The 24750-nt window shown below is 37.8% G+C and overlaps 4 protein-coding genes across 4 annotated transcripts; 3 read left to right on the top strand and 1 right to left on the bottom strand.

The window, feature by feature from the left end:
* Positions 1-791: 791 nt before the first annotated feature.
* LOC104889324 (putative disease resistance RPP13-like protein 1) lies at positions 792-10408 on the bottom strand. The gene is made up of 2 exons (XM_048641583.2): positions 10271-10408; positions 792-5271 (listed from the first exon to the last, which is right to left on the bottom strand). The coding sequence occupies exon 2, from the start codon at positions 5238-5240 to the stop codon at positions 1221-1223; it is 4020 nt and encodes a 1339-aa protein (XP_048497540.1). The 5' UTR covers positions 5241-5271; positions 10271-10408; the 3' UTR covers positions 792-1220.
* Positions 9932-13816, top strand: LOC104889220 (putative F-box protein PP2-B12). Its single transcript, XM_010674391.4, has 3 exons — positions 9932-10515; positions 12505-12623; positions 13177-13816. The coding sequence occupies exons 1-3, from the start codon at positions 10243-10245 to the stop codon at positions 13628-13630; spliced, it is 846 nt and encodes a 281-aa protein (XP_010672693.1). The 5' UTR covers positions 9932-10242; the 3' UTR covers positions 13631-13816.
* A 7203-nt stretch (positions 13817-21019) lies between these two features.
* On the top strand, positions 21020-21724 carry LOC130590835 (uncharacterized). The gene has a single exon (XM_057393408.1). The coding sequence runs from the start codon at positions 21020-21022 to the stop codon at positions 21722-21724; it is 705 nt and encodes a 234-aa protein (XP_057249391.1).
* Positions 21725-22152: 428 nt separating this feature from the next.
* On the top strand, positions 22153-23262 carry LOC104889322 (U4/U6 small nuclear ribonucleoprotein Prp31 homolog). The gene has a single exon (XM_019248344.3). The coding sequence runs from the start codon at positions 22153-22155 to the stop codon at positions 23260-23262; it is 1110 nt and encodes a 369-aa protein (XP_019103889.2).
* The last annotated feature ends 1488 nt before the right edge of the window (positions 23263-24750 follow it).

Raw genomic sequence — 24750 nt, 5'->3', positions numbered from 1 at the left:
ATCCAGCCAAATAAATATTTGCCTTGGACCTTTGGTTTTGAGCATCATGGTTACAAGTTGAAAGAGATAGACAGTGAGCAATCGAGAATAATAGGGTAATACTGACTGGTCACTCTTTTGACGATTTATATTTATATATATTTTCTCCGTTTTAAAGTATCTATAATACTTATGAAAGAGCAAGTTTAACTATTAATCTTTTTAACTATCTATTAGTTAATATTATAAAAAGTTGATATATTTTTTTTATCAAATATACATTAGAACTAATCCAACAATATTTTATCAAACTAAAAGAAATAGTGCTATAAATAATGCAAAAAAACAAAAGAAATACGGTTAGTTTAATCTTCATCCATCTTATTTCACTTGCTACATTTATTTATTTTGTAACCAGTCTATGACCCACAAAAGAAATATTAATGTTCTTTATTTTGTCATTTTTATATAAGATTATGGTCCTGTACTACGACTTGTCTCATCTCCTAAATACTTTTTCCTTTGCCAGACTCCTCTCCTATATGGGCTATATATTTGTTCCCACAATAATATAGCATGTAATTAAAAATATGGCTGAGTACTAGCAAAATCAGGTATTACATTCTAGTAATTAGGTTCTTAGGGTCTGCAGATTCATCATTATACATAGTTTATGCTTAGTAATTTAAGCTTTGTTGTTGTAAACATTTGGTGTAGCATTCCAAGGAAGTAAATCATTTCTGTAAAAAAACTTGTAATATCTCATACTATGAATAATGACAATAATAACATGCAGGAGTAACCAAAGATGATTATATCATAATTCATAGTACTGCACGTCAAAAAAGAGATGACAGTACTAGTACAAGCTCCCAAAACTTATGAGCTCAATAATCAAATATGATTATTAGTGGGTTTTCAAAGCCTGCTACCACACACAACATCAGGGTAAGAATCCTACAATTTAAAACAGAAAGTGTTTACTTTTTTCTGCTAAGCTAACAGACTGAGACTACCTAATTGGAGATGCAATGCAAACTCCTATGAAAATTCTGTATCATTGCAGAAACAGAAGTTATAATTATGTGCACTTTGGTCTATCTTTTGTTTCTATAACCTTAAGATTAAGCTTATATCTTTTAACCTGCTTACAGGAAAAAAAAAACTACTCTCTACATGTAATGCATTTACATAACAAAGGGGATTACAGTGAAAAGAAAAGTAGGTCCTGCTCCTGCAGATTACGAATCCAATTCAAGGCAGGTTATATGAGAGATCTTGTCTACATAGTATCCATCAGGGCCAAGGCACCTTTTCACCATCGATAGAGACTGTCGGATGGTTAGACGACAAAGAGACTGAGGTAAGTCGTCAGAGAAAAGCACAAGTGCTGGGCACCTCTGGATCTCAAATTCACGGAGGGTGATTATGCGTTGAAGCTCCTTACAGTTAACTGACCTGAGCCTGGAGAATTGATCTAATTTAAGAATGTTGAGTTTGGTGGGCATGGAACCATCTGCAGGAAATGACTCTACATTTACAAGTCCTCCAATGCTTAGCTCTCTAAGAAAGCTGAGTCCACCGAGTTTCCAATCTGCATATTTCTGGGTGAGCTGCCCGCAGCCAAAGATTTGCATGGACTCTAGGCTAGGAGGCAATCCGCTTGGAGGAAATGACTCGAGTTTGGGGCACTTCCAGATATCCAAGTGCTTAAGGGTGCTGCAGAGTCTATCAGGCAAAGAAGTAAGAATTTCACAATTATATATTCGCAATCTTTGAAGGTGAGCAGGTAGACCACTTGCAGGAAAGGATGCCAATGCAGTACAAGATTCTATGTTGAGCCACTCCAGTGACATGCAGCTAGACAGTGCCTCAGGCAAAGTTTGAAGTTTGTGACAACCTGCAATGCGGAATGTCAACAACAGAGGAAGAGAAAAATCATCCTCTGGAAGTAACTCAAGCTGTACACAATTTTCGAAAGAGAGACACCGAAGACAAGGAAAGTTGGTAGGCATATTGTTGGGTGGTGACTGAAGGCTGCTACATCCATAAATAGCTAAGGTTGTGAGATAGGGAGCAAGGAACCCTTCGGCTGGGAAGGAAACCAGCCGATTACATTTGCTAATGCTCAGGTCGTGCAAAGATGTAAAACCCGTATCAGCCCCATCTAGAACAATCGGGAACTCAGTGAGACCATCACAAGTGGAGATTTCCAGAAAATGTAATAGTTGGAAGTAGCCTGCTGGAAATCGTAGAGGAGAAGAAATATATAGTAGAAACAAATATTGCAATTGTGAGGCGCCATTAAATATTATTTGTTCATCTGTATAGACTCTTATTGATCTGACGGAAGCAGGAAGATTCCAAGGCTGCAAAGCTATTGTCCCCCTCCCCTCTGTCGAAATTGACAGATTCCCCAAAGATGTCAAGTCCCGAATAGCTTCTTGAACTTTAGCAACTAAATCATCTTGAACCTGCTCCACAAACAAGTTTGTAAGATGAGTAAAGCGAGCAATACTCATTACATCTATCCTTCCAAATGCTATAAGGCATAATTCACGGAGAAGTGGTGCATTAGAAAGTATTCCAGAGAGCTTTCGGCATCCCCATATACTCAGTGACATTAAAGAAGGAAGCTCCAAAGGAAGATCACCCTCGAGCTCTCCACAATCTTTCACCGACAGCTCTACTAAACAAGGAAAAGGACTAGCATTACCTTCAAACATGCACCACTTTTTCAACTGTTGCAACCCTTCAAACTTCAGAGTCAGCAATGATTTAAATGGTGATGAAGTTGCACTATGCTGGCCATAAAATCTTGCACCCAGAGTTTCCAATTTATGAAAACCCTTGATTAAGAGGTGCTTGAGTAGAGGCAACTGTCCCAAGGATGGCAATTCAACACAATTTGTACACTGTTTCAAATGTAGGACCTCCAAGTTACAGAATGTATCATTACCTACCCAATCTGGGAACTTCTTCCCTTCGTAAAAATCAATTGTAAGTCGTACCAAGTTTGTATGAGGCTTTAACGCATGCATTAGTTGTTCATGCTGCCTATCAGCAACAGAGCACTCGTCATGCTGCATAAAAACTAACTCATCAAGGTGTCCTTTATCCATTAAATTAGCGGCATAAGCATCTGCCTCGGCAACAATATTCTCAAGTCCAGATATCCTCAGACTTCCTCTCAGCTGTGATAGTTCCCCTAATTCTCTGATGCTACTTCCATGACTGTCACTCGCTACAAAATCTGTTAAAGTTTGAAGGCAGGTTAATCTGCCAATATGTTCTGGCATCTCCTCTATGCATGTACCATCAATGTTAAGGTGGCGTAGGTGAATAAGTTTTCTCATCATTGCTGGCAATATTCTCAGCTGTTCGCATTGATATAAGATAAGTGTTTGTAGATTCAACAAGTCACAGATGGACTCTGGCAGTTCTTCAACAAGGGTGCATGAGAAATCCAAGTAGCGCAAGTACTTTAGACTGCCAATAGAAGGTGGTAAGCTGGTAACTTTGTAACCGGACAAACTCAGCAAACGCAGGCAAACAAACGTCTGCAATGAATGCAACAGGTTGTATGATATGTAATAACGAGATTGACTGGAGAAGCATCCAACTGACAAGAATGTACGTAGACGGTCAGTACAAGCAGCAGGCCCAAACTTTTCAACTGTTTCATACTTGCTCTGCTTATATGATAAATGACGAGGAGTTCCCATGACAACGTGTGAAACGTTTGGCTCCAGTATGACACCAAATTCACCCATAACATAGAAGGCCAAGTCATGAATCAAATCATGCATGACATAGCAATTCTTTTTGGAGCTTGACACTTGAAAGAAGGATCGTGCCACTAAATCACGGAAGTAGATGATACCAATATCTTCTATTCTTCTATTATCATTTCTTCCATGCTCTATAAAACCTTCAGCCATCCACAACAAGACCAGTTTATCTTTTTCAAATTGGTAATTCTTGGGAAAGATAGAACAATATGAAAAGCACCTCTTCAGATGTGCAGGAAGATAGTTATAACTCAGCAATAATGCTGGAAGAATTTCTTTCTTACAAGAAGGCAAATCCCACAAGTTGCTGCTTTCTATGAATTCCCATTCCTTGGCATCCAAAGTAAAGCTCAAAAGACACCCGACAGCTTTGACAGCAAGTGGCAAACCACCACACTTTGCAACTAGTTGTCTACCAGTAGCTTCCAACTTCACATCTGGAGCTGCAAGTGGATCACCAAATGCATGCATTTTAAACAAGGTCCAACAATCATCATGAGAAAGCTCGTGCAAGAGATGAGTATAGAAAGGACGAAACATTTTAGCAATGCCCTCATTGGATGTTGTCACAATTATAGTGCTGCCTGGGGCAGCAGACTTCAGCGAGATAAGCAAGGCGTGCCATCCAGTACTAATCATGTTCTCATCCCCAACATCATCTAACACAATCAGGATCCTCTGCTTGCATACCCTTTTACGAAGACAGGTCTGGTTGGACTCCAAATCTTCAAAGTGCTGATTGGGGTCGAAAGGTGTACTAAGAATTGACTTCATAATATTGATAACATTAGACACCTCAGGAACACAAGTCCATGATTTAAATTGAAAAATGTCATCCACTCTAGGATCATTGAATATCAATTGCGCAAGTGTTGTCTTCCCAATCCCAGGCATTCCGATGATAGCAAATGTACGAATGCTACAATCTGGAAACCTTGATCCTTTGATCAAGCTTCCATGCTTATCAGTTTTCGGCACACCATCCTTTAAAAGCTGAATAAATAGCTCCTTTTCTGAATCTCTACCACATATCATTGATTCATCCACAAGACTCGATGTGAGTCGTGAGGATGACAAAAGTCGAGGCTTCTCCAAACCAGATTTCAGATTAAGTACATCTATCAGTTGAGAGAATCCTTCAAATCTCTTATTGATCATATGGATTTTGGAAATTGTTCCTTGATGAAATGGATCAAGCGCAGCAACCATTCTGCCAAAGGTAGCAGTAATGCTGCTCATAACTTGAGATGAAGTTTCAGATTCCACCCTTTTCACAAGGGTTTTCGTATGAATTTCATCTAAGAGATCTTCAGCATCATACACAGCATGCTTCACTTCATTAACCCAACTCTTCACATCAGGATCAGTATCCTGCTTCTCCTCTGCATCGTTGATCACCCGTCTAACTCTAATCATTGAAGTTCTCAGCTTCCAGAGCTCGGTAGCAGTTGAATCAGAATGACTACCCATCAAGTATTCCCTTATATTCTCAGGTGCTAACCTATCAAGCAAGACATTGAAGAGACCTGAAATGAAAGGAACAACTGCATAGCTACTCACTGCATCCATCTTTATTTAAGTGGTGCAAAGGAACAACTCAATCTGAAGAACAAATGACTGTATCAAACACTTCTTTACTTTATAATTAAAATGGTAAAGGAGGAACTGCAGTGTATGTGGAACTAAAAGGAATACATTATTGTTTGTAATGGTGAAAACCAGAAATTAATCTCAACAGCAAATGAGAACTACAAAAATGCAGACTGTTTTTGGTAATCAAGAGTGGACACAATGTGCAGCTTTCGTTCTAAAATATATTTTGTCTTTGGGTTCGACACAAGAAGTGTAACACTTATTTTAGAACGAATGAAGAACTGTAAACTTAGACTCAGTGAATTTAAATTAAATGGACAAACTAAGGTGATGCATTAAAGTTAATTAGGCCGACAATAAAACAACGTAGGAAGCATCAGCAATACTAGGTACTAGAATCTTTCAATTTAAAAGTACTAAGCACTAGAAAGAGATTACATGGTTAGGTGAAATAATGATAATATTCCCGCCACAACCATTTTATTTTTTAAAACCAAACTATTTTATATTATTATTCTTGGCACTATGCGCCCCACAGTCCAGTAGAGATTATTAACTTAGCTGTCCGCACTTATTTGCAATTTCAGACCTCCATCCCCAAATTACTTTGTCTACTAATCAACCATTAATCAAATTCTCCACTAAATTTGTGGATAAAGCTCCACTAAAATCCATTACTAATTTGTTATGAATATTATCAAATATGAACCAAATCAACCATTTGGACTTCCTTGCTTACTAACCTTCATTTGTGTATAAAGCTCTACTCAAATCTCAAAGTCTCTATAGTGATTCCATTAGCACTTAGAAATAGGGCTCTTTCTCAAATTTTTTTGCGCATTTTGCATTTTGCTCATTTGAGCAAGATATATGACAAATAGTTTTGCTTATGAGTACATAATATTAGCTGCTCGAGGGAGCACATAAGAGTGTGTTTATACATGAGGCTCTCTTCTAGTGTATAGACTATGTCACATTAGATTCCACTAACTGTTCATTGTTCAGACTCATACCAGATTTACACCAGTAAAGTTCGATACTATTAGAATAGTGATGGTGTGAGGCAATTTAATTAGAGAAGAAAAGTAATTGTTGGATTGTACAATATAACTCAGATGAAGCATAAAGTCTTGAAGATTGTCTTGATTTTCAAGACTGGACTCAGGTAAAGTCTGGCACATTATTACATTTGACTCCCAAAATCTGAACAAAGTCTCTAGCTAATTAAGACCCTTCCAAACCTTACTGATCTGCTCACACTATGTGGATAAAGTAAATCTGAACGCAATCAATCTTTTGGACTTCCTTGTGGTTGTGGGTGGGAGTGGGACTTGGGAGGTAATAACAACCATTCTTGCATGAGTGGATGCACAATAAATTGTTATAAGACAAGGGTTACTCTTTGCTTTAAGTGGTTTACTTTTCTTTTAATATTAAAAAATTACCCGTCGAATAAGCTTTTTGCCTTACTTTATTACTTTACTAGTACATTATGCATGCGATACGTGTGATTTATTTTCAAGATAAATTCTAGCTTTTTTTGGGTATAAGTAGGGGTAAAATTTTATACATACATTTTCTTTGACTAAATTTCGTAAGTTAAGCCTGTATCACTTAAACTTTTTTTTTATTAATTTCTTTTACTTATTCTATCTTTTAGGTTTTTAAAGTTAAACTTCATGAACGATATAAGAATTTATTTAGGATTTCTTATGTTGTATTGACATAGACCTTTTGTGTTAAATTAAATGGTTTATTGTCAAAAACAACCTTTTAAAAGTGTTATTTTGTGAGAAACAAACTTATAATTGTTTTTGTGAGAAACAACCTTTAAATGCGATTTTCTTGTCACATCAGACCTTTCGACCATTTTCCGGCATTGACTAGATTTTTCCGATGAAGACTTGAATTTTCCGGCGAAGACATTTTTTTTACCCTCTTCCCTCTCTTTTTCCCTCCAATTTCTTCCTCCCAACCCCACCCCAACCTTCAGCCTCACCCCCATTCTCCATCCTCCATCCTCACCCTCTCGCCTTCTCCTTCGCACAAGAAGCCACCACATCGGCACTGGCTGGAAGCCTAGGGCGGATCCCCTATTTCAAACCTAAAGAAAACATTCTCCCTCTCCTCTCTTTCAAATATCTGCCCCCATTTGAATCTCTTGTGAACATGTCATTTCATCTCTTTTCTCTCATCTCCCCGTGGTTGCACGAAAAATTCAGCTTGTTGCCATTAACAATAAGAAGGGAGACAGAAAACAAAGGCGACAAATTTGGGAGAGAAGGAAAGAGGATGAGCAGCAGTGGCGGTGTTCAGTGGTGGTGTTCAGCGAGGGTGGAGAAGGCGAGAGAGATGTTGCCTGAGAGAATGAGGGGTCAGGGAAGGAAGTGAAAGAGAGGAGAGAGAATGGTTTGAAAGAAGAAATTGGAGGGAATAAGAGAGGGAGGGGGAAAAAAGTCTTGGCCGGAAAAATCAAGTTTTGGCCGGAAAAATCAAGTCAATGCCGGAAAATGGTCGAAGGGTCTGATGACAAGAAAATCGCATAAGGTTGTTTGTCACAAAAAAAAAATTTACAAGGTTGTTTCTCACAAAATGACACTTTTAAAAGGTTGTTTCTGACAAAAAACTCTTAAATAAATTATTATATTTTGTTAATTGATTGATTTTTCCGTTTTGATGTAATACTTGATTGTATTAGCGAATTGATCCATTGATTGATGTAATATTTCTTTATACATATATATTTAATGTTTATTTTTTACGGCTCAATTATGACTTGATTGTCTTCAACATTTAATTAATATTATATTTGAGTTTGACTTTATTTTTATTTTTTTGGTAGTAGTTGACTTACTAATGGAAGTTAAATAAATTTATAAAGGGGTCATCATATCCCTCATCCCTTATATAACAGAAATTAGTCTTACTCTAAGAAAAATAACTACACATATCAATGATCAATTGTGATCTTAAATCAGTTTCACTTAAAACTTGCACAACGTTTTTATAGTGTCTTGTGTGCAAGCTCAAACTTCACATATTTGTAGGTAGGTAAAAAAACGACTCTATTGGACTCACATGAACAAAAAAAGATAACCATTGACATAAAGCCCCTAACTTCTCTCTGCCCCTCACTTCGAAACACCATGCCCCTTCACAGAAAACCACCGCTGCAAGCTCGCTAGTGGTCGCAGTGTCCCCGACGAGCCTGCTTCTCGTTCTGTTCTTCTTCCTCGATGTCCCCTCCCCTCTTTCGTCGTTTCTCCAGCGCCCTCCCCTTCCCCTCCCCTGTTTGGCAGTGTCCCTTTCCCCTTCCCCTACTGTGTCCCCCTTCCCCTGCCGTGTTCCTCCGGCGCCGTGTCTCCTTCCCGTTTTCGTCGGTTTCCCCCTTCTCATGTAGTTGCGTGGGATTCCCTCCCCTCCCCCGCTGGCGCGTTGATCTCCCCCTCCCCCGTGGTTGCATGGGTTTTCCTCCCCTTCTCCGTTCTCGCGTCGGTCTTTTCTACCTCCCCGGTGTTCTTCGCTGTTCGGTTCCCTTCCCCATGGGTATTGGTCCTCCCCTTCCCTCCCCCATTTTTTGTATCGAGCTCCCCTTTCCCCTCCCCCTGGTTGTTGGGCTCTCCAACTAGTTATCTTGGATGTCAGTATGTTTGGTTTTTTCTTAAAATGTGTGTTAAATCTCCGAATAATAGGAGTGTGCTGTTTTCGAGTTGCTAAAGATGTTGTCCATGGTCGGTTGTGGGCATCAACAAGTATTTGTCACTTAGCTCAGGATTGGTGGATCAAGGTTGTACCAGTAGAATATGTAGTTTTTTTTTGGAATATGTGTCGTGGGAACAGGTGCCTCAAAAAGTACTATGAGCATGGGCGAGGTGATGAACATTTTTCATGGTTGGGACATATGCTTTTCGATTTTGCAAACCAGAAGTGTGTCCGAGAGCTCACCTTGTTTGGCTCTCTTTTTAGCTTTTCATTAATCTAAATGGTCCTTGCCTTGACAACTTCAAATATGAATGCGGCACCCCAGTTGCATTTGGGGGTTTTCAACACTTCTATTCATTTGTGTTTCTCCTCTATAATGGAGAAACCTGAATTACTCTCGAGCGAGAGTGATGAGTCACAATAGAACGTGACTCTTCAAAAGATAATGAGCCCAGAAACCCAAGCAATAGAAGATTCTTGGGATTGCTCATGCGGCGAGATGCAAAGCTTGTCGTTGATTGTTCGTTGTCCAGATCGTGCACACCATCCGCTTCTTCTACCACTTTCATCAGCCATCTACGGTTTGCATCCACCATTACAAGCACTGACCAGCAACACCCCTTTCCTAAGCGACTCTTTTTTATCGATTTTACTTATTTTTGTTTTAGATGGAATGTACGAGCTCATGAAACTTCTTAAGATTTGTTTATTTGATTTAGCTTTGGTTGTATGAACATTAGGTTGTACTTACTCTTTTAATTAATGCAAATTAATACACGATTTCTCATTGTAAAATAAAAATAAAAAATGAACAACCTCTAGCAAGTCTATTCAATCAACTTCCTGTGGACAAACAAAAAAGTCTATTCAGTCAACTTTGCATGTTACTCGTATAATGACAAAGAATGATTAAGCGGAATGATACCACTAACCTAATGTATAAGATTAGTTAATTATATTTCTTAAAACAAAATACTAGTCAATAATAAATTGACTATTATCATTGACTAGTGACCTTCTCATAATCCTTAATTCCTCATTATTGGCTTCACCTTTCGATTCCTAACTCGAAATCCATGCTTCAAAGATCAAAATTTCATGAGTTCTTGTTTAGCTTGTGCAAACTAAAGAAAGAAAAAATTGCTTATTCAATTAACACAACCCCGAAATAATAAAGATGTCTTGTATGAATGTAACGGAGTTACCTGATGAATGTATGTCGCTTATCTTGTCGCTGACGTCGCCGAGCGATGTCCTCCGATCATCGGTGGTAACGAAGCAGTTTTCATCAGTCTCTGAATACGACGTCGTATGGAAGAAGTTTCTGCCGTTGGATATTGATGATATCATTTCTCAATCATCTACACCATATCTTCTTCAACAATTAACTTTGAAGAACTTCTTTCTCCATCTCTGTCGTTCTCCTCTACTCTTCAACAATGACACTCAGGTGACCTTTTTATGTTCTGTTAATAATTTTCTAGCTCTCTAATTCGCCATATTAGGCCCTATTTTCTTCAACCTATTTAACATATTAAAAGATCTGATGAGATGTTCGGTTCAATTTATCTTCATTCATTTAAGAAAAAAATAATTAATAAAATAAGATAAAACAAATGAGTTAAAAAAATTGAATCTTTCGATTTAATGTTATACTACTATATATTGATTAAGGCGAATCCAGTTACAATTGTTAAATACTAGTCTTACATACACGTAATGTGCGAACGCATGATAACAAATAAAATATTAGTTATCTATTTCTTTTTTTTTTCTTTTTTTTTTCCCTTTCCTATTTTTTGGTGTCCCCAATGTGTTGCTTATATAATAGAGACTAGTTTTTATATGCACGCGATGCGTGCGAAGATACATAGAAAATTAATTTCTTTTAGGAGATGAAGAAATTTAAATTAATTATTTCTAATAAATTAGGAATATTTGAATTGTTGATGGTTTTCTTTTTGTAATATTTTTTTATTTTTAAATTAATTAGGTAGTTTTATTTTTTATTTTTTCATCAAAGTAAGTAGTTAGAATAGGGATGTTATGAGGGTAAAATATTTCTAATATTTTGGTGTCCTACCCCTCTTCCCATATAGAATAGAGATATTATTATTTATAAATCTATAATATGATTTTATTAGTTTTTCGTAATTTTCAATCTTGTGGCGAAATTTAAAAATAGACGTTATAATATGATAAAATGAAATTGGGTTAAGAGAATATTATTACCTTAATTAAAAAGAAAAAATTATTTTAAATAAGTCAACTTTTGCGCGGTCTTCTCATATCAAGTCTACCTTTTGATTATTCCTGATTGAGTTAGGCTTGCGTGTCTGTTTTCTTCTATTGAGTTTTAACATGTTTGTGACTTGTTTAATAGGTTACTTATTATACGTGTTACATGTTAAAATTACTAAAGACGTATCATAAGTAACCTACTAAACAAGTCACAAACATGTTAAAACTCAATAGAAGGAAACAGACATATACACGTCTAACTCAATCAGGAATAATCAAAAAGTAGACTTAAAATGGGAAGACTGCGCAAAGGTTGACTTATTTAAAACAATTTTTCCTGTTAGAGATCGAAAAACTTGTCTATGTCTCTATACTATACTTACATATAATTATGTTTTACTTTGAAACAGGAAAAATAGGAATGGTAATGGGTTGGTGGTTAAACTTTCACATTTTCTTTCAAAGATCACCTGAGAAGATTATAAATGAGAAAATAAAATTGCACAAGTATTAAATATGTATTTTTCATCATGTTTATTATTTGCTCATGCATTTTTTTTGAAACAAAAATATTTTTAGGAAATTAAGAATATGCATATTCTATTCAAAAGATATGGACGTTTATTTAACAATTAATATATGTCCTTTAATTCTATAGATAAAGTCTAAGTGAAATTTTATATGACAACATACATGAGAATAGTATAATGACGATTCATTCTAGTAAAAATGTAACCTTTTTGTTAAAATATTATATAGTAATCATTTTTTCTGAAATTGTAATTATTTAGGAAAATTGGTTTCACGTGGGTAAAAATCATACATTATAGCCAAAATAAATTATATTCGAAAATATAAATTGAGAAAATTATATTAAGATATCATATGATAGTTTTCTCTTCATATATTTATCAAATTATATGGTTAAAATTGATGAACTTTAATTTTGAAAATAATGTAGTGGATTGATCAATACGTTATGAGATCATAGACTTTTACAATATAATTACAACAATTTGATTTTTATAATATTTTAAGACCAATACTCAACTTAATTATGTGATATGTTAAGATGAGAAATGACGATATAGATGATAATTAACATGACCTTGTTATTGATGATGTGACATTGTAATCTTATTACTGATGATGTGACTTTGTGACCTTATTATTGTCCCGAATATGTTGCATAATTTAGAGCTTTGCCTTGGATAAACGGAGTGGAAAGAAATGCTACATGCTTGGTGCTAGGGCCTTAACGATCACATGGGGGAGTTCTCCGGAATATTGGAGTTGGAAAGTTGTACCCGAATCAAGGTCGTCCCTCTATCTACATTTCATAGCATTTTAAAATGTTTTATTCCATGTTATCAATGCACTTTATAGATTTTAACGTCGATGCCCATAATGTTATACTTTCTCCCTTTTTTTAAAATTATATATTTTTCTTTTTTCGTCCTTTTCTTTTTAGTCTATATTTTCACTTTTACACTTTTTCATTTTAATATACACTCTTATTTTTAAACTTTTTTATTATTGCTTCTCCTAATTAAATGAGTAAATTGAAAAGAAACGAAAGGAATAATAACAAAAGAATGTTAATATCCCAATTCTAAATTCTATATGAATTTCAATGCATTTAACAAAGAAATATTGCAACGATCATTATGCAACATAGTCTTAGTTGAGACATGTTATAAAATGATTTATCATGAGTCGGCATGCATGAGATATTGGTTGTGGGCCTTGTGGCCACTTTCACTCTACATAAATTATTTTTGTTAATTGAGATTGATGAAATGGAAAAATTAGAAATGAGTGAAGACGTTAAATGGCATATATATATGATCTCAATGTGTTTTAATTGTAGATTTCCAGAGCTTGCTGTGCTCCAAGATGTATGTTGGCTTGACATAATTGGAAAATTTTACATCAAATTCCTTTCACCAAACACGACTTATGGTGTATATTTTGTGTTTAAGATGGATGAGAACAATCATCGAGGATTTGATAATACACCAGTGAATGTATCTATATATGAGAGTGATGAATATGGGTTCTCCGGAGAAAACGATGTTAAGGTTGTTAAGCGCTTTTATCTCAAGGCACCAATGGTTAGGAGACGTTCACGAAGGCCGAAAGAGCTTCCAATCGAGAGGGAAGATGGATGGATGGAAATAGAGATGGGTAGGTACCATCATGTTAGTGTTGATGATGGCATTGATGAAGGGGTGACATTGGTGATGATATTAAGGGAGATTGATGAAGGTCAGTGGAAAAGTGGTCTTGTTGTTCAAGGTATTGAACTTCGTCCTTTGGACTGATTACTGTGAACTGTGATGGATAGCAATACGGAGCTATGTTGTACTTTATCTCTTTTATAATACTTGTAGGGTAATAAAGAACCTACGTTGTTGTATTTTTTTTTTAAGTGTACTTTGTTGTATGTTAAAGATGAACAAAAGCATGTTTCAAATAATATTAGTTATTACTCATCTAGACATTTTTTATTCCGTCACTAATAATGAAAATAATGTTAATACACTGGTTCTTGTCTCATCCTATCTCCAATACTATAGATCATCATGTCATGTTTACACCAATATATTTTTGGTCATTAAGGGTAAGTAGATTTCATGATTACAAATCACCTATGCTATTTGTCGCATGTATAATATCGCCTTTTTTTTTCTTCTTTTTTTCTCCTTCCTTTACTTTTTCTTACTTCTTCCATAACCACCACCTTTTCCGCCACTGTTGCCACCACCATCCCCGCCAGCCCCTGTCCCCACCCCTGCGACCCCTACCTCACCCACGTGCAGTCCCCCATCCCCTGCAGGCCACTAACCCCACATACCCCACCCTTCACCTCCGTACGTCCTCTCCCCCATTCACCCTTCGCCTTCCTCGTCCCTCCCCTCTCTCCTCTCCCTTTGTCCCTAACATCGCACAGCCCCAGAAGCCCTCCCAAGTCCCAACCCACCCTTTCCCCTCTCCACCTCCCTCCTCCTCACTCTCCTTTCCCTCCGTCCCAGATATCCAAGTGCCTAAGAGAAACCTTACTCATGATCTTAAATAAGATCACGTACATAATCTTAAAAAAAAAATCACATCAGATAAAGAAGTAAGATTCACATCTCCATCCCCAAATCAGTTTGTCTACTTATCAACCATTAATCAAATTCTCCCCTAAATTTGTGGATAAAGTAGCTCCTAAAATCTATTACTAATCTGATGTAGAATATTCAAATTTGAAAGTAATCAACCATTTGGGACTTCCTTGCCTTCTAACGTTCATTTGTGTATAAAGCTCTACTGACATCTCAAATTTTTTATAGTACTTCCATAAGCACCTAATATTAGCTGCTCCCACATTTTTCGGCACATTTTGCTTATATGAGCAAAATATATGACAATATTATTTTTGCTTAATTGAGCAAAATATATGACAAATATTTTGGCTTATGAGTACATAATATTAACTACTTAAGAGCACCTAAGGATGGGTTTATCTTTTAGGTTCTCTTTTGGTTTGAAGACCATATCACATTGGATTTCCACCATTATATAATTCAGACTCATAAGATTTGCTCCGATTTTGTACATTATCTCTCATACTCATGGAAAAGAAGTTTGATACGATTAACGATGATACGACGCAATTTAATTAGACAAGAAAGGTAAAAGTTGGATTGTATAATATCATCCATCTGAAGCATAAAGTCTTGAAGAGAGTCTTGATGTTAGGACTCTTCTCAAGAATCAAAGTCTTAGACACATTATTACATTTGACTCCCAGAATCTGAACAAAATCTCTAGCTAAGACCCTCCCATACCTTATGACCATTAGATGAGAAATTAAAGGTGAAGCACACCAACCACTTATACAGGAACTCTACTAATGTCTTAACTTTTCTTAGTAGAAAGCTTATATTATCTTTTCAACAACTCAAGTTTAATTTCCTAACAATCAGATCATATAGCTTTATACCTGTGTTTCCTGTAGGATCTTGCCTAGTGAAATCCACGCGAGCTGCTACGAGAGATTTTCCTGCTGATAGTAGAAGACATAATTTTCTTGACTCAGGTGGAGCAAGGGAATATAATTATGTACTTTCAAGATAGGCTACCCGACGCTTCGATGTTTCAGATTCCTTGACTGAGTATCCTAAATGTGGCACATTACTTGGTGACATCCTGCACGCTTTGCAAGTTTGGCAGCAACAGCACTGCCAACAAGAGCTGAAAGGTTTGGAGCAATGTATTCCATTCTCTACACAGCATAATCATCATATATGGCCTGAAAAAGTCAAATTAATGCAGACTTATTTTAAACAGTACAAGGTAGTACCTAAGCAAATGCTCGGCCCTTTTTATTAATATATTTTCTGCAATAACTAAAAAATTGGGCATTATTAACAGATATAAAGCATAACAACATTTATTAGGTAGAAAATATATCCAATTCTTTTAGAAGGGTGGTTGCAAGTAAAATGAGGTTATTGGGATTTCAGAAAAATTTGGCATTAAACAAGGATACGGAGAGGGGACAAATTCAGATGCGTTCTGTGGTTTCTCGTAACGATTCATGTCTAGCCGAACCCAAATTAATTGTGGGCTAAGGCTTTTGTTGTTGTTGTATCCATTTCAGATCACACATCTCACATGAATGTGGACCCTTGGATGCTTCAATTTTAGGAGGAACTGAAACTATGCTGTTTACTTCAATCCAACTAGCTAGGGAAAGTGTCCTTATGCCATGTCCATAACTTAGAATCCTTGATACCGTGTTTGAATATCTTCAAGCTAAGAGTTGATGTCATGCAAAGATTGTAAGCCCATGAACATGACATCAAATCTTGTCTAAATTGCTTGTCTTAGTGACCAAGCATATGAATTATTAATGTTTCATAAAAGCTACACTCCTATTCTTTTTTATGGGTCTGAACACCGAATGAGCAACAAGGCCGCAAATGCATTACAATGACTATAGATGGGAGAGGGCCTTTCACAATTGGAAAACCCTCACTACCTCGAACCTTATTAGTGCCAGGTAAGTCCAAGCAATCAATTCACACAAATCTGCACGACCTAACCAATCACTACCTCGTAAGGGCATGCCATGGAAATATTCTCTTTTGCTTATGGAAAACAGAAATACTACTGTGTTAGATCACTCTCTTCCTGAAAATAATTTGATCAATAAAAGCATTATACTTCTTTCTGAAATACCTTACATTCCGTTTGGTTAGTGGTTATAAATAGTGGTAATGGTAATGAAATTTAGTGTAAATTTGTAAAGATTTTCACATGTGACCATAACCATGGGAATGAAATTTTATCTCAAAACATGAGTTTTCCTTTATAAATTTTCATTACTACCTAATACCACCTTCCCAAGTGGTAATGAATAGTAATGAGATTTTAGTAAGATAATGGATATCTTGTGATTAAGTAGCATTACCATTGGTAATGACATTGGATTTCTAGTACAAATTTACTATAATGCATTACCATTCCCATAATTTATAACCTCTTACCAAACGGGCCATGAAGGGATATGTTCCTCCAGTCTGCAATTCCACCTCCAATTTATGTCTTTCAATCTAGTGGATGTACCTTATTTAGGGCATATATACTGCGATCCCACCATTGATGGTGTTGATTGATTATGATCAATAAGCTTGACAATAACGCACATGCTTAAATATACAATTTTCTATTATCTTAAAAAAAAAAGCTATTAAATGATTTAAGAAGTTCAAGTGCCAACATGTGATTGAGGAGTGAAGTCTGGGGATCAGAAATTTGTCAAATATTAAAAGTTCTAAATATGTAAATAAAAAAAGCAAAAATTAAAATATTATGAAAACATGGTATTTTCTTTTCTTTAAAAATAAAGCTTTGGATCTATCGATCTTCTGGAAGGTGAAAAAATAGGACGTACATTACATATGGAATAATGGTCTTTATGGATTAGAGACCAGGTGGTAGAGTAGTATATTTTGTTGTTTGTAAGATATGAGAAGTGGAGTAGGGGAGAGAGGAGAGAGGAGAGAGAGGAGAGAAAAAAAAAATGAGACCCTTCTAATGATTTTAGTGGACATTAGTGGTTTAAAGTGGGTTGTTCAATAAGATCCACTAAGGGCCCTTCCATTTAAAACTCAATAATAGCCCTGTTCATTAAAGAATAAAGGGTAATAAAGCCTTTAATAATGGCCCGATCCTTATGCCATTGGACAGCCCTGTCCAATAACCAGGCCTAATCAAAAGCATAAGAGCAATTACTTATCGCTATCGTATAATCAATCAGAAAAATATCTCAATTGTAATTCAATTAAGGAGGGTTTGAATATTCTATGCTGGAACTGTCGGGGTATGGGTAACCCTTGGACAGTTCGACAACTTAGAAGATGGAATTCTTCTAATACCCCCGACATGATGTTTGTGTCGGAAACTATGATTAAAAAAGAGATTGCGGAGCAAGCGAAGGATCGGATTGATTTTTCAAATGCTTTTGGAGTGTCGAGTGTTGGGCGCTCTGGAGGATTGTGTCTTTACTGGAAAAATGACAGGGTTGATTTTTCATTGGTATCGTTTTCGCAGCATCATATTTGTGGAGATGTGGTGAGTGGGGACGGTTTTCAGTGGCGTTTATGTGGAATTTATGGGTGGCCGGAGGAAGCTAATAAGCATTGTACATGGGAGTTGATGAAGGAGTTGAAGGCGGAGTTTGATGGTCCATTAGTTTTCGGGGGAGATTTCAATGAAATCTTGACTTATGCGGAGAAAGAAGGGGGTGCCGAGAGAGAAAGACGGGAGATCAGGCGATTTCGAGAGGCTAAGGATGAATGTGATTTACATGACTTGCGATTTGTAGGGCAATGGTACACCTAGGAGAGGGGGGATAGTCCAGAGAGGAGAATTCGGGAGAGATTAGACCGCTTTTTGGTCTCATCGTCATGGGTGCAACGATATCCGGAGGCTTACATAGAGCACCTAGTACGCTATCGGTCGGATCATGCCGCGGTTCTGCTGCGTGGCAAAGTGCCTTCCCCCCCAAAACAGCGAGCTAAGGGATTCCGGTTTGAAACAAAATGGCTGCTGGAGGAGGGGTGCGAAGATGTGGTTCGAACAGCATGGGAGGGGTCGACGGGGGAGGCGCTTCAATGCAGGCTGGAGGCAATTGCGCGTGGTTTAGTGGGGTGGAACAAGATGGGGGTTCGTGCTTTATCAAAACGAATCGATAGAGTTGAAAAAGAGTTGCATAGGACTCAAAAGGAGGATATTTCTGAAGCTAATTGTAATGAGGAGTGGAGAGCTAGAAGGTGAATCTTGATAGCTTGAATGCAAAATTGGAAGCACATTGGTTCTTGCGATCGAGAGTGTCTGAAATAAAAGATGGAGACCGTAATACTGCATATTTCCATCACAAGGCATCCCAACGAAAGTGACGGAATAAGATCCAGGGTCTCTATGATTCGCAGCGTGTGTGGCGAGTAGAAGAGGAGGAGATTGAAATGGAGGTGGAAAAATATTTTAGGGACATTTTCAAATCAAATGAGCCGTCGGATGACGATATGGATGAGGTGTTAAAAAGCGTGAAACGATCGGTAACTGCGGATTATAATGCAATGTTGATGAAACCGTATTCGAAAGAAGAAATTTACAATGCACTGAGTCAAATGCACCCCAGTAAAGCTCCGGGACCGGATGGTATGCATGCACTTTTCTATCAACGGTTCTGGCACATAATCGGACATGAGGTATTTTCTATGTTAGTAATATGTTGCATAGTTATTCCTGTCAGGGTGCTATCAATTGTACTAATATTGCGCTTATCCCAAAAGTCAAGTCCCCTACTCTTGTATCTGAGTTTAGACCCATCAGCTTATGTAATGTGTTGTACAAAATTGCTTCGAAAGCTATTGTGCTTAGATTAAAAAGCTTCCTTCATGAGATTGTTACGGAGAACCAGAGTGCCTTTGTCCCTGGAAGAATGATTACAGATAACTCTCTGATTGCCCTGGAAATTTTTCACTCTATGAAGAAAAGAAATAACAGTAGGAAGGGTCTCATTGCTATGAAACTTGATATGAGTAAAGCCTACGATAGGGTCGAGTGGGGCTTCCTACGCAAGTTATTGCTAACAATGGGCTTTGATGGTAGATGGGTAAATCTGGTGATGAGTTGTGTATCCTCTGTGTCCTACTCTTTTGTTGTGAATGGGAAGGTGTGTGGAGCTGTTAACCCTTCCCGGGGTTTGAGGCAAGGTGATCCTTTATCTCCTTTTCTTTTCATTCTGGTGGCTGATGCTTTTTCCCAGATGATTCAGCAGAAGGTTAATGATAAGGAACTTCATGGAGCGAAGGCTAGTAGGAATGGTCCGAAATCTCTCATCTTTTGTTTGCAGATGACAGTTTGTTGTTTACTAGGGCTACCCGACAGGAATGCATAAAAGTAGTTGATATTCTCAACAAATACGAAGCGGCATCTGGGCAGAAAATTAATTATGAAAAGTCGGAGGTGTCTTTTAGTAAAGGAGTGAACTGTGTGCAGAAAGAAAGTTTGACGGGAATTCTTCAGATGAGGGAAGTTGAGAAACACCAAAAGTATCTTGGCATTCCGATGATTTATGGGAGGTCGAAGCAGACATTGTTCCGGGATTTGTTAGATCGAGTGTGGAAGAAATTGGGTGGATGGAAGGAGAAAATGTTATCTCGGGCGGGGAAGGAAGTCTTGATAAAAGCTGTTATACAAGCATTGCCTACATACCTGATGGGAGTTTATAAGATTCCTGCAACAATTATTCAATCGATTCACTCTGCGATGGCTCGATTTTGGTGGGGAAGTAAGGGTGGGGAAAGGAAAATGCATTGGCTAAGTTGGGAAAAAATGTGCAAACCTAAATGTATGGGAGGTATGGGTTTCAAGGATCTCTCCGTTTTTAACGATGCCCTTCTGGGAAGGCAAGTGTGGCGCCTTATACAACTCAAAAATTCCTTGTTGAGTCGTGTGTTAAGGGCTAAATATTACCCTGATGGTGATGTGTTGAATGCTAGACTTGGCTACTCTACTAGTTTTTCGTGGAGAAGTATATGGAGTGCGAAAAGTTTAGTGAAGGAGGGGATAATATGGAGAGTGGGAGATGGGCGTGATATCAATATTTGGAGTGAGCCTTGGATAGGGGATGGGCAAGGTCGATATATTACGAGCGCGAGAGTGGAGGGGCTAAATGTAGTGCATGACTTGATTGATGAGGATACGCATGAGTGGAAAGTCGAGTGTATTGAGAGGTGCTTTGGGGTGCGAGATCAACAATTTATTTTGTCAGTGCCTTTAAGCTCTCGAGAGGCGAAAGATGAAGTAACATGGGCTCTCTCAAAAGATGGCATTTACTCGGTGAAAACGGCTTATATGCTTGGGAAAGGGGGAACTTGGATGATTTTCATCGTGCGGGTGGTGTTGTGGGGGCTTGATGTGGCACCGAAAGTGAGACATTTTCTGTGGAGGTATGTACGAACTCGTTACCCACCCGAGGCACGCTATGGGGGCGACACCTGCTGGATAGTGGCAGCTGTCCTTGGTGCCCCGATTCGCTGGAATTGCAGCATCATGCGATTTTTAGCTGCGAACGGATCAGGGACCCGTGGGTTGATCATGGCTGCAGTGAGATGGTGGGAAATGATGAAGAGGAGGAGGCGTGCGATATGATGGAACGGTGGTCGAAGCTTGACAAAAAGATGGTTCAGCGTGGGTGTTATCTAGCATGGAACATTTGGTTCGAAAGGAATAGATTCGTCTTTGGGGAAAATTGTTGTCCTTTACCGGTATTGAGCCAAAGAGTGAGTAGGCAAGTGGAGGAGTTCACGGAATACCAATCCCGGATGCAAGGCCCGCCGCGACAGAACCGATGCGTGAGCTCGTGTAGCTGGCACGCTCCGCCGCCAGGTACGGTTAAAATAAACACTGACGCTTATCTTGGTGTGGAGGGATGGGTGAGTATAGCTACGGTGGCGAGGAACTCTGCTGGGGAGGTCCTCTTTGCTAGTGTCCGAAAACAGCAAGCTCGATGGCCGGTGGATATTGCTGAGTGTAAGGCTATCCTATTTGCGGTACGGTGTGCGCGATCTCATGGTTTTTCGGATGTCATAATTGAGTCGGATGCTATGGTAGTAGTTTCGAGGTTGACCAAAGGGTCTTTATTTTTATCTGATTTAGATTCTGTATTAGGGGATGTCCTTTATTTAAGCAAAAGTTTGAATTCTGTTTGTTTTAGTCATGTTAGAAGGGATGGGAATGCTGTAGCCCATAACCTTGCTAGAGTTGTGCCGTTGGGTGTCGAGCAGTGTTGGGAAAATCATTGTCCCAGGGAAGTTGCTCCGTATGTATTGATGGACGTTCTGTCCCTTGATTGATTAATGCACATCTCTTTCCCCTCAAAAAAAAAAAAAAAAGGAGGGTTTGAATTGAAATCAAAATTAGAGACAGCAGAAAATAATCAATTAGACGAGAGTCAGAAAAGTAACCATCGAAATAATCGCAATCCTCTGATTTCCTCGATCCCTTTAGTAAGACAGACGACTAGGGTTGCAATAATTCCGCTTAAACTTCTGCACCGATATCAATTACTGTAAATCAAACAAGAGAATATTTTTATAGGGATAGATTCTTTTTTTTCCCAAAAGGATTGAAAAGACTCCGCCGGACCAATATAAAAAAGGAAGAGGCGTTACAAAGCAGCATCAATAGTTCCATATCTGCATAAATTCTCCCTCTTTTCAAACAATTCTAGGCTTTTGCATTCTAGTATTGGTAGGTATATCGGGCTGAATAAATCATTATTATGGCAATTATTTTAGACTCATTCATGTCTGATCTTAACGAATTATCAAATGATGAAACTAATGTTGTTGTAGAAGAAATTTCGGAAAACAACAACAACGTTGATAACGTGTGGAAACTACAAAATTCACGACGTTGCAATCACATAATGCAGAGAATCGAAGATGAAAAGCAAAAAAGTTGCGAGAATCTTGATCATGATCAGTTGATTGTTGATTGTAATGCGTTGTTAGTGGATATTGACAATGAGATTACGATCGTTCATAATTTCATCCGTGATAATTACCGTCTAAAGTTTCCAGAACTCGAATCTATTGTTCGTTACCCTATTGACTACGCTCGTGTTGTAAAGAAGATTGGTAACGAGATGGACATGAGTTTAGTTCATGATCTGCACGAAATTCTGTCTCCTGCTCTAGTTATGGTGGTTTCGATAAGTGGTTCGTGTACCAATGGAAATATTCTTGTAAAAGATGTTTTACGTAAGACTATTGAAGCTTGTGAATGCGCAATAGAGCTTGATTCGACAAGGGAAAAGATCCTTGATTTTGTTGAAACAAGGATGGTAAATATTGCACCAAATCTTTCGGCTATTGTTGGGAGTGCGGTTGCAGCAAAACTTATTGGGACTGCTGGAGGTTTACCAGCACTAGCTAATCGTGCAGCTTGTGATATTATGTCTTTTGGGGCCGAGGCCAACAAGGAGATTCTGACAGGGTTTTCGAGACAATTTCGTGGAGTTGGTGGTGGTGGTGGTGGTGGTGGTGGTGGCGGCTATATTGAGGAGACAAAGATAGTTCAGAGTACGCCTCCTCGTTGGAGAAAGCAAGCATGTCGTGTTGTGGCTGCAAAATCGATGCTTGTAGCTCGAATGGATTCCATAGCAGGAGATAAAACTGGAGAGACTGGGAGGAAAATTTATCAAGAGATTTACAAGAAGATTGAGAAGTGGCAAGAGCTACCACATCCTAGGATGTCCAAACCTCTTCCCGTGCCTGATTTAAGACCGAAAAACAAAAGAGGTGGACGTAGGCTAAGGAAGGCCAAGGAAAGATATAGTATTACGAAAACCGACAAATTGGCGAATAGGATGGCGTTTGGTGTGGCTTGATAGAGTATAAATCTATTCCTGGGGCCTCAACCATCAGCTTAAGCTTTTGGTTGAGTTGGTCCCTTGACATGGTATCAAGAGCCAGCGTGACAAAAAGGTCACGGGTTCGAATCTCATCCACTCCTCATTTCTCAGTGGAATATTAAGGGCTCTTGCGTGAGGGGGTGTGATAGAGTATAAATCTATTCCTGAGGCCTCAACCATCAGCTTAAGCTTTTGGTTGAGTTGGTCGAAACATCAGACCTGGTGCACAAGTCTGTAAGGCTAATTTGCTTAATTGAAGTTCACATTTGCTGTCCTTGTTCAATTCCACATTTGTGCTGAGTGCTGACCAGTTTAGTTTTAGTTCTTTTCTTTGCTATGTACTTACAATATATGTGAAGTTGAGGAATCATATGAGATAGACATCATTGTCATTATGGTTTATGTATTGTGAATTAAGATGCATATATTTTGATTGGGTTGTGATTTAGTAATCCCTCTGCCGCCAATTGATGATTTTGTTCTTTTGTTCACATTTCACAGTTGTCTTATTCCACTTCTTTATATTTTATGGTTGATGAACCTCACTTTTCAATAGTTGTTGGTGAAGAGCTTTGATGGTTGAAAGATAGCCACAATGATAGTTCTACCTTCTATGATACTTTTATGGGGGATTTTTCATTTTTGCTCTAAGCCATATCTTCATAGGCTATTTTCACCTGCATGCATACTGTTTTTATCATTGTATTTATGGCTGACTCACTCATGTTAAGACTCCAACTGAAGTAGTTTAGATTTCCATAAAAAGCTGACTTTTCTAGCCTCAATCAGCACCCTACTTTCACTCTAATTCTCATCATCAACTGTTTTTTTTTAGGGTTAATTTGGATGGAGAGGACAAAGGTCATTAGACAAGCTTGTACTTGGGTGTAAGTTAGCACAAGGGCAGATACCATTCTCAAAATGCTATAGCGTGCTCCTTAATTACATTATCGTTTGATGAATAATGACATGTTTCTAGTGTTTTCCTCGGTGATACCTAATTCGAAAGAAAACGGGTATTTGTGTGTAATTGGCTACCTAATTATAGTTGCAAAAAGCACTAACTAGTACTAGAGTTATAGTAACATATTTTTAGAGTTATAACAAAACAACAACTGGTTAGAACTATGGGGGAACTTCTTTAGAGTGACATGAATTAGTAGTTAGAGTCAATGACAATACGTTTCAGAGTTATAAAACGTAGTATTTAGAGTTATACCAAAACTTGCTTAAAGTTATAGGAGGTAGTAGTTAGAATTATATTGGCACATGTTTAGAGTCACAGGAAGTAGTTGTAGAGTTATATCAACACTTGTTTAGATTCATAGAAATTAGTGGTTAGAGTGATAAAATTAATTTGCTATAAAATTAATTATAGTTATAAAATTGATTTACAATCATTTTTTTAGCTACGTCTTTTTAGGAGCTATATGAGGTATTAATTAGAGTTATGACAATATTTGT

Source organism: Beta vulgaris, chromosome 3, assembly GCF_026745355.1.
Source record: "Beta vulgaris subsp. vulgaris cultivar EL10 chromosome 3, EL10.2, whole genome shotgun sequence".
Classification (NCBI taxonomy): domain Eukaryota; kingdom Viridiplantae; phylum Streptophyta; class Magnoliopsida; order Caryophyllales; family Amaranthaceae; genus Beta; species Beta vulgaris.
Note: the sequence above shows the minus strand (reverse complement) of the source record. Positions and strands in the feature narration are given on the sequence as shown.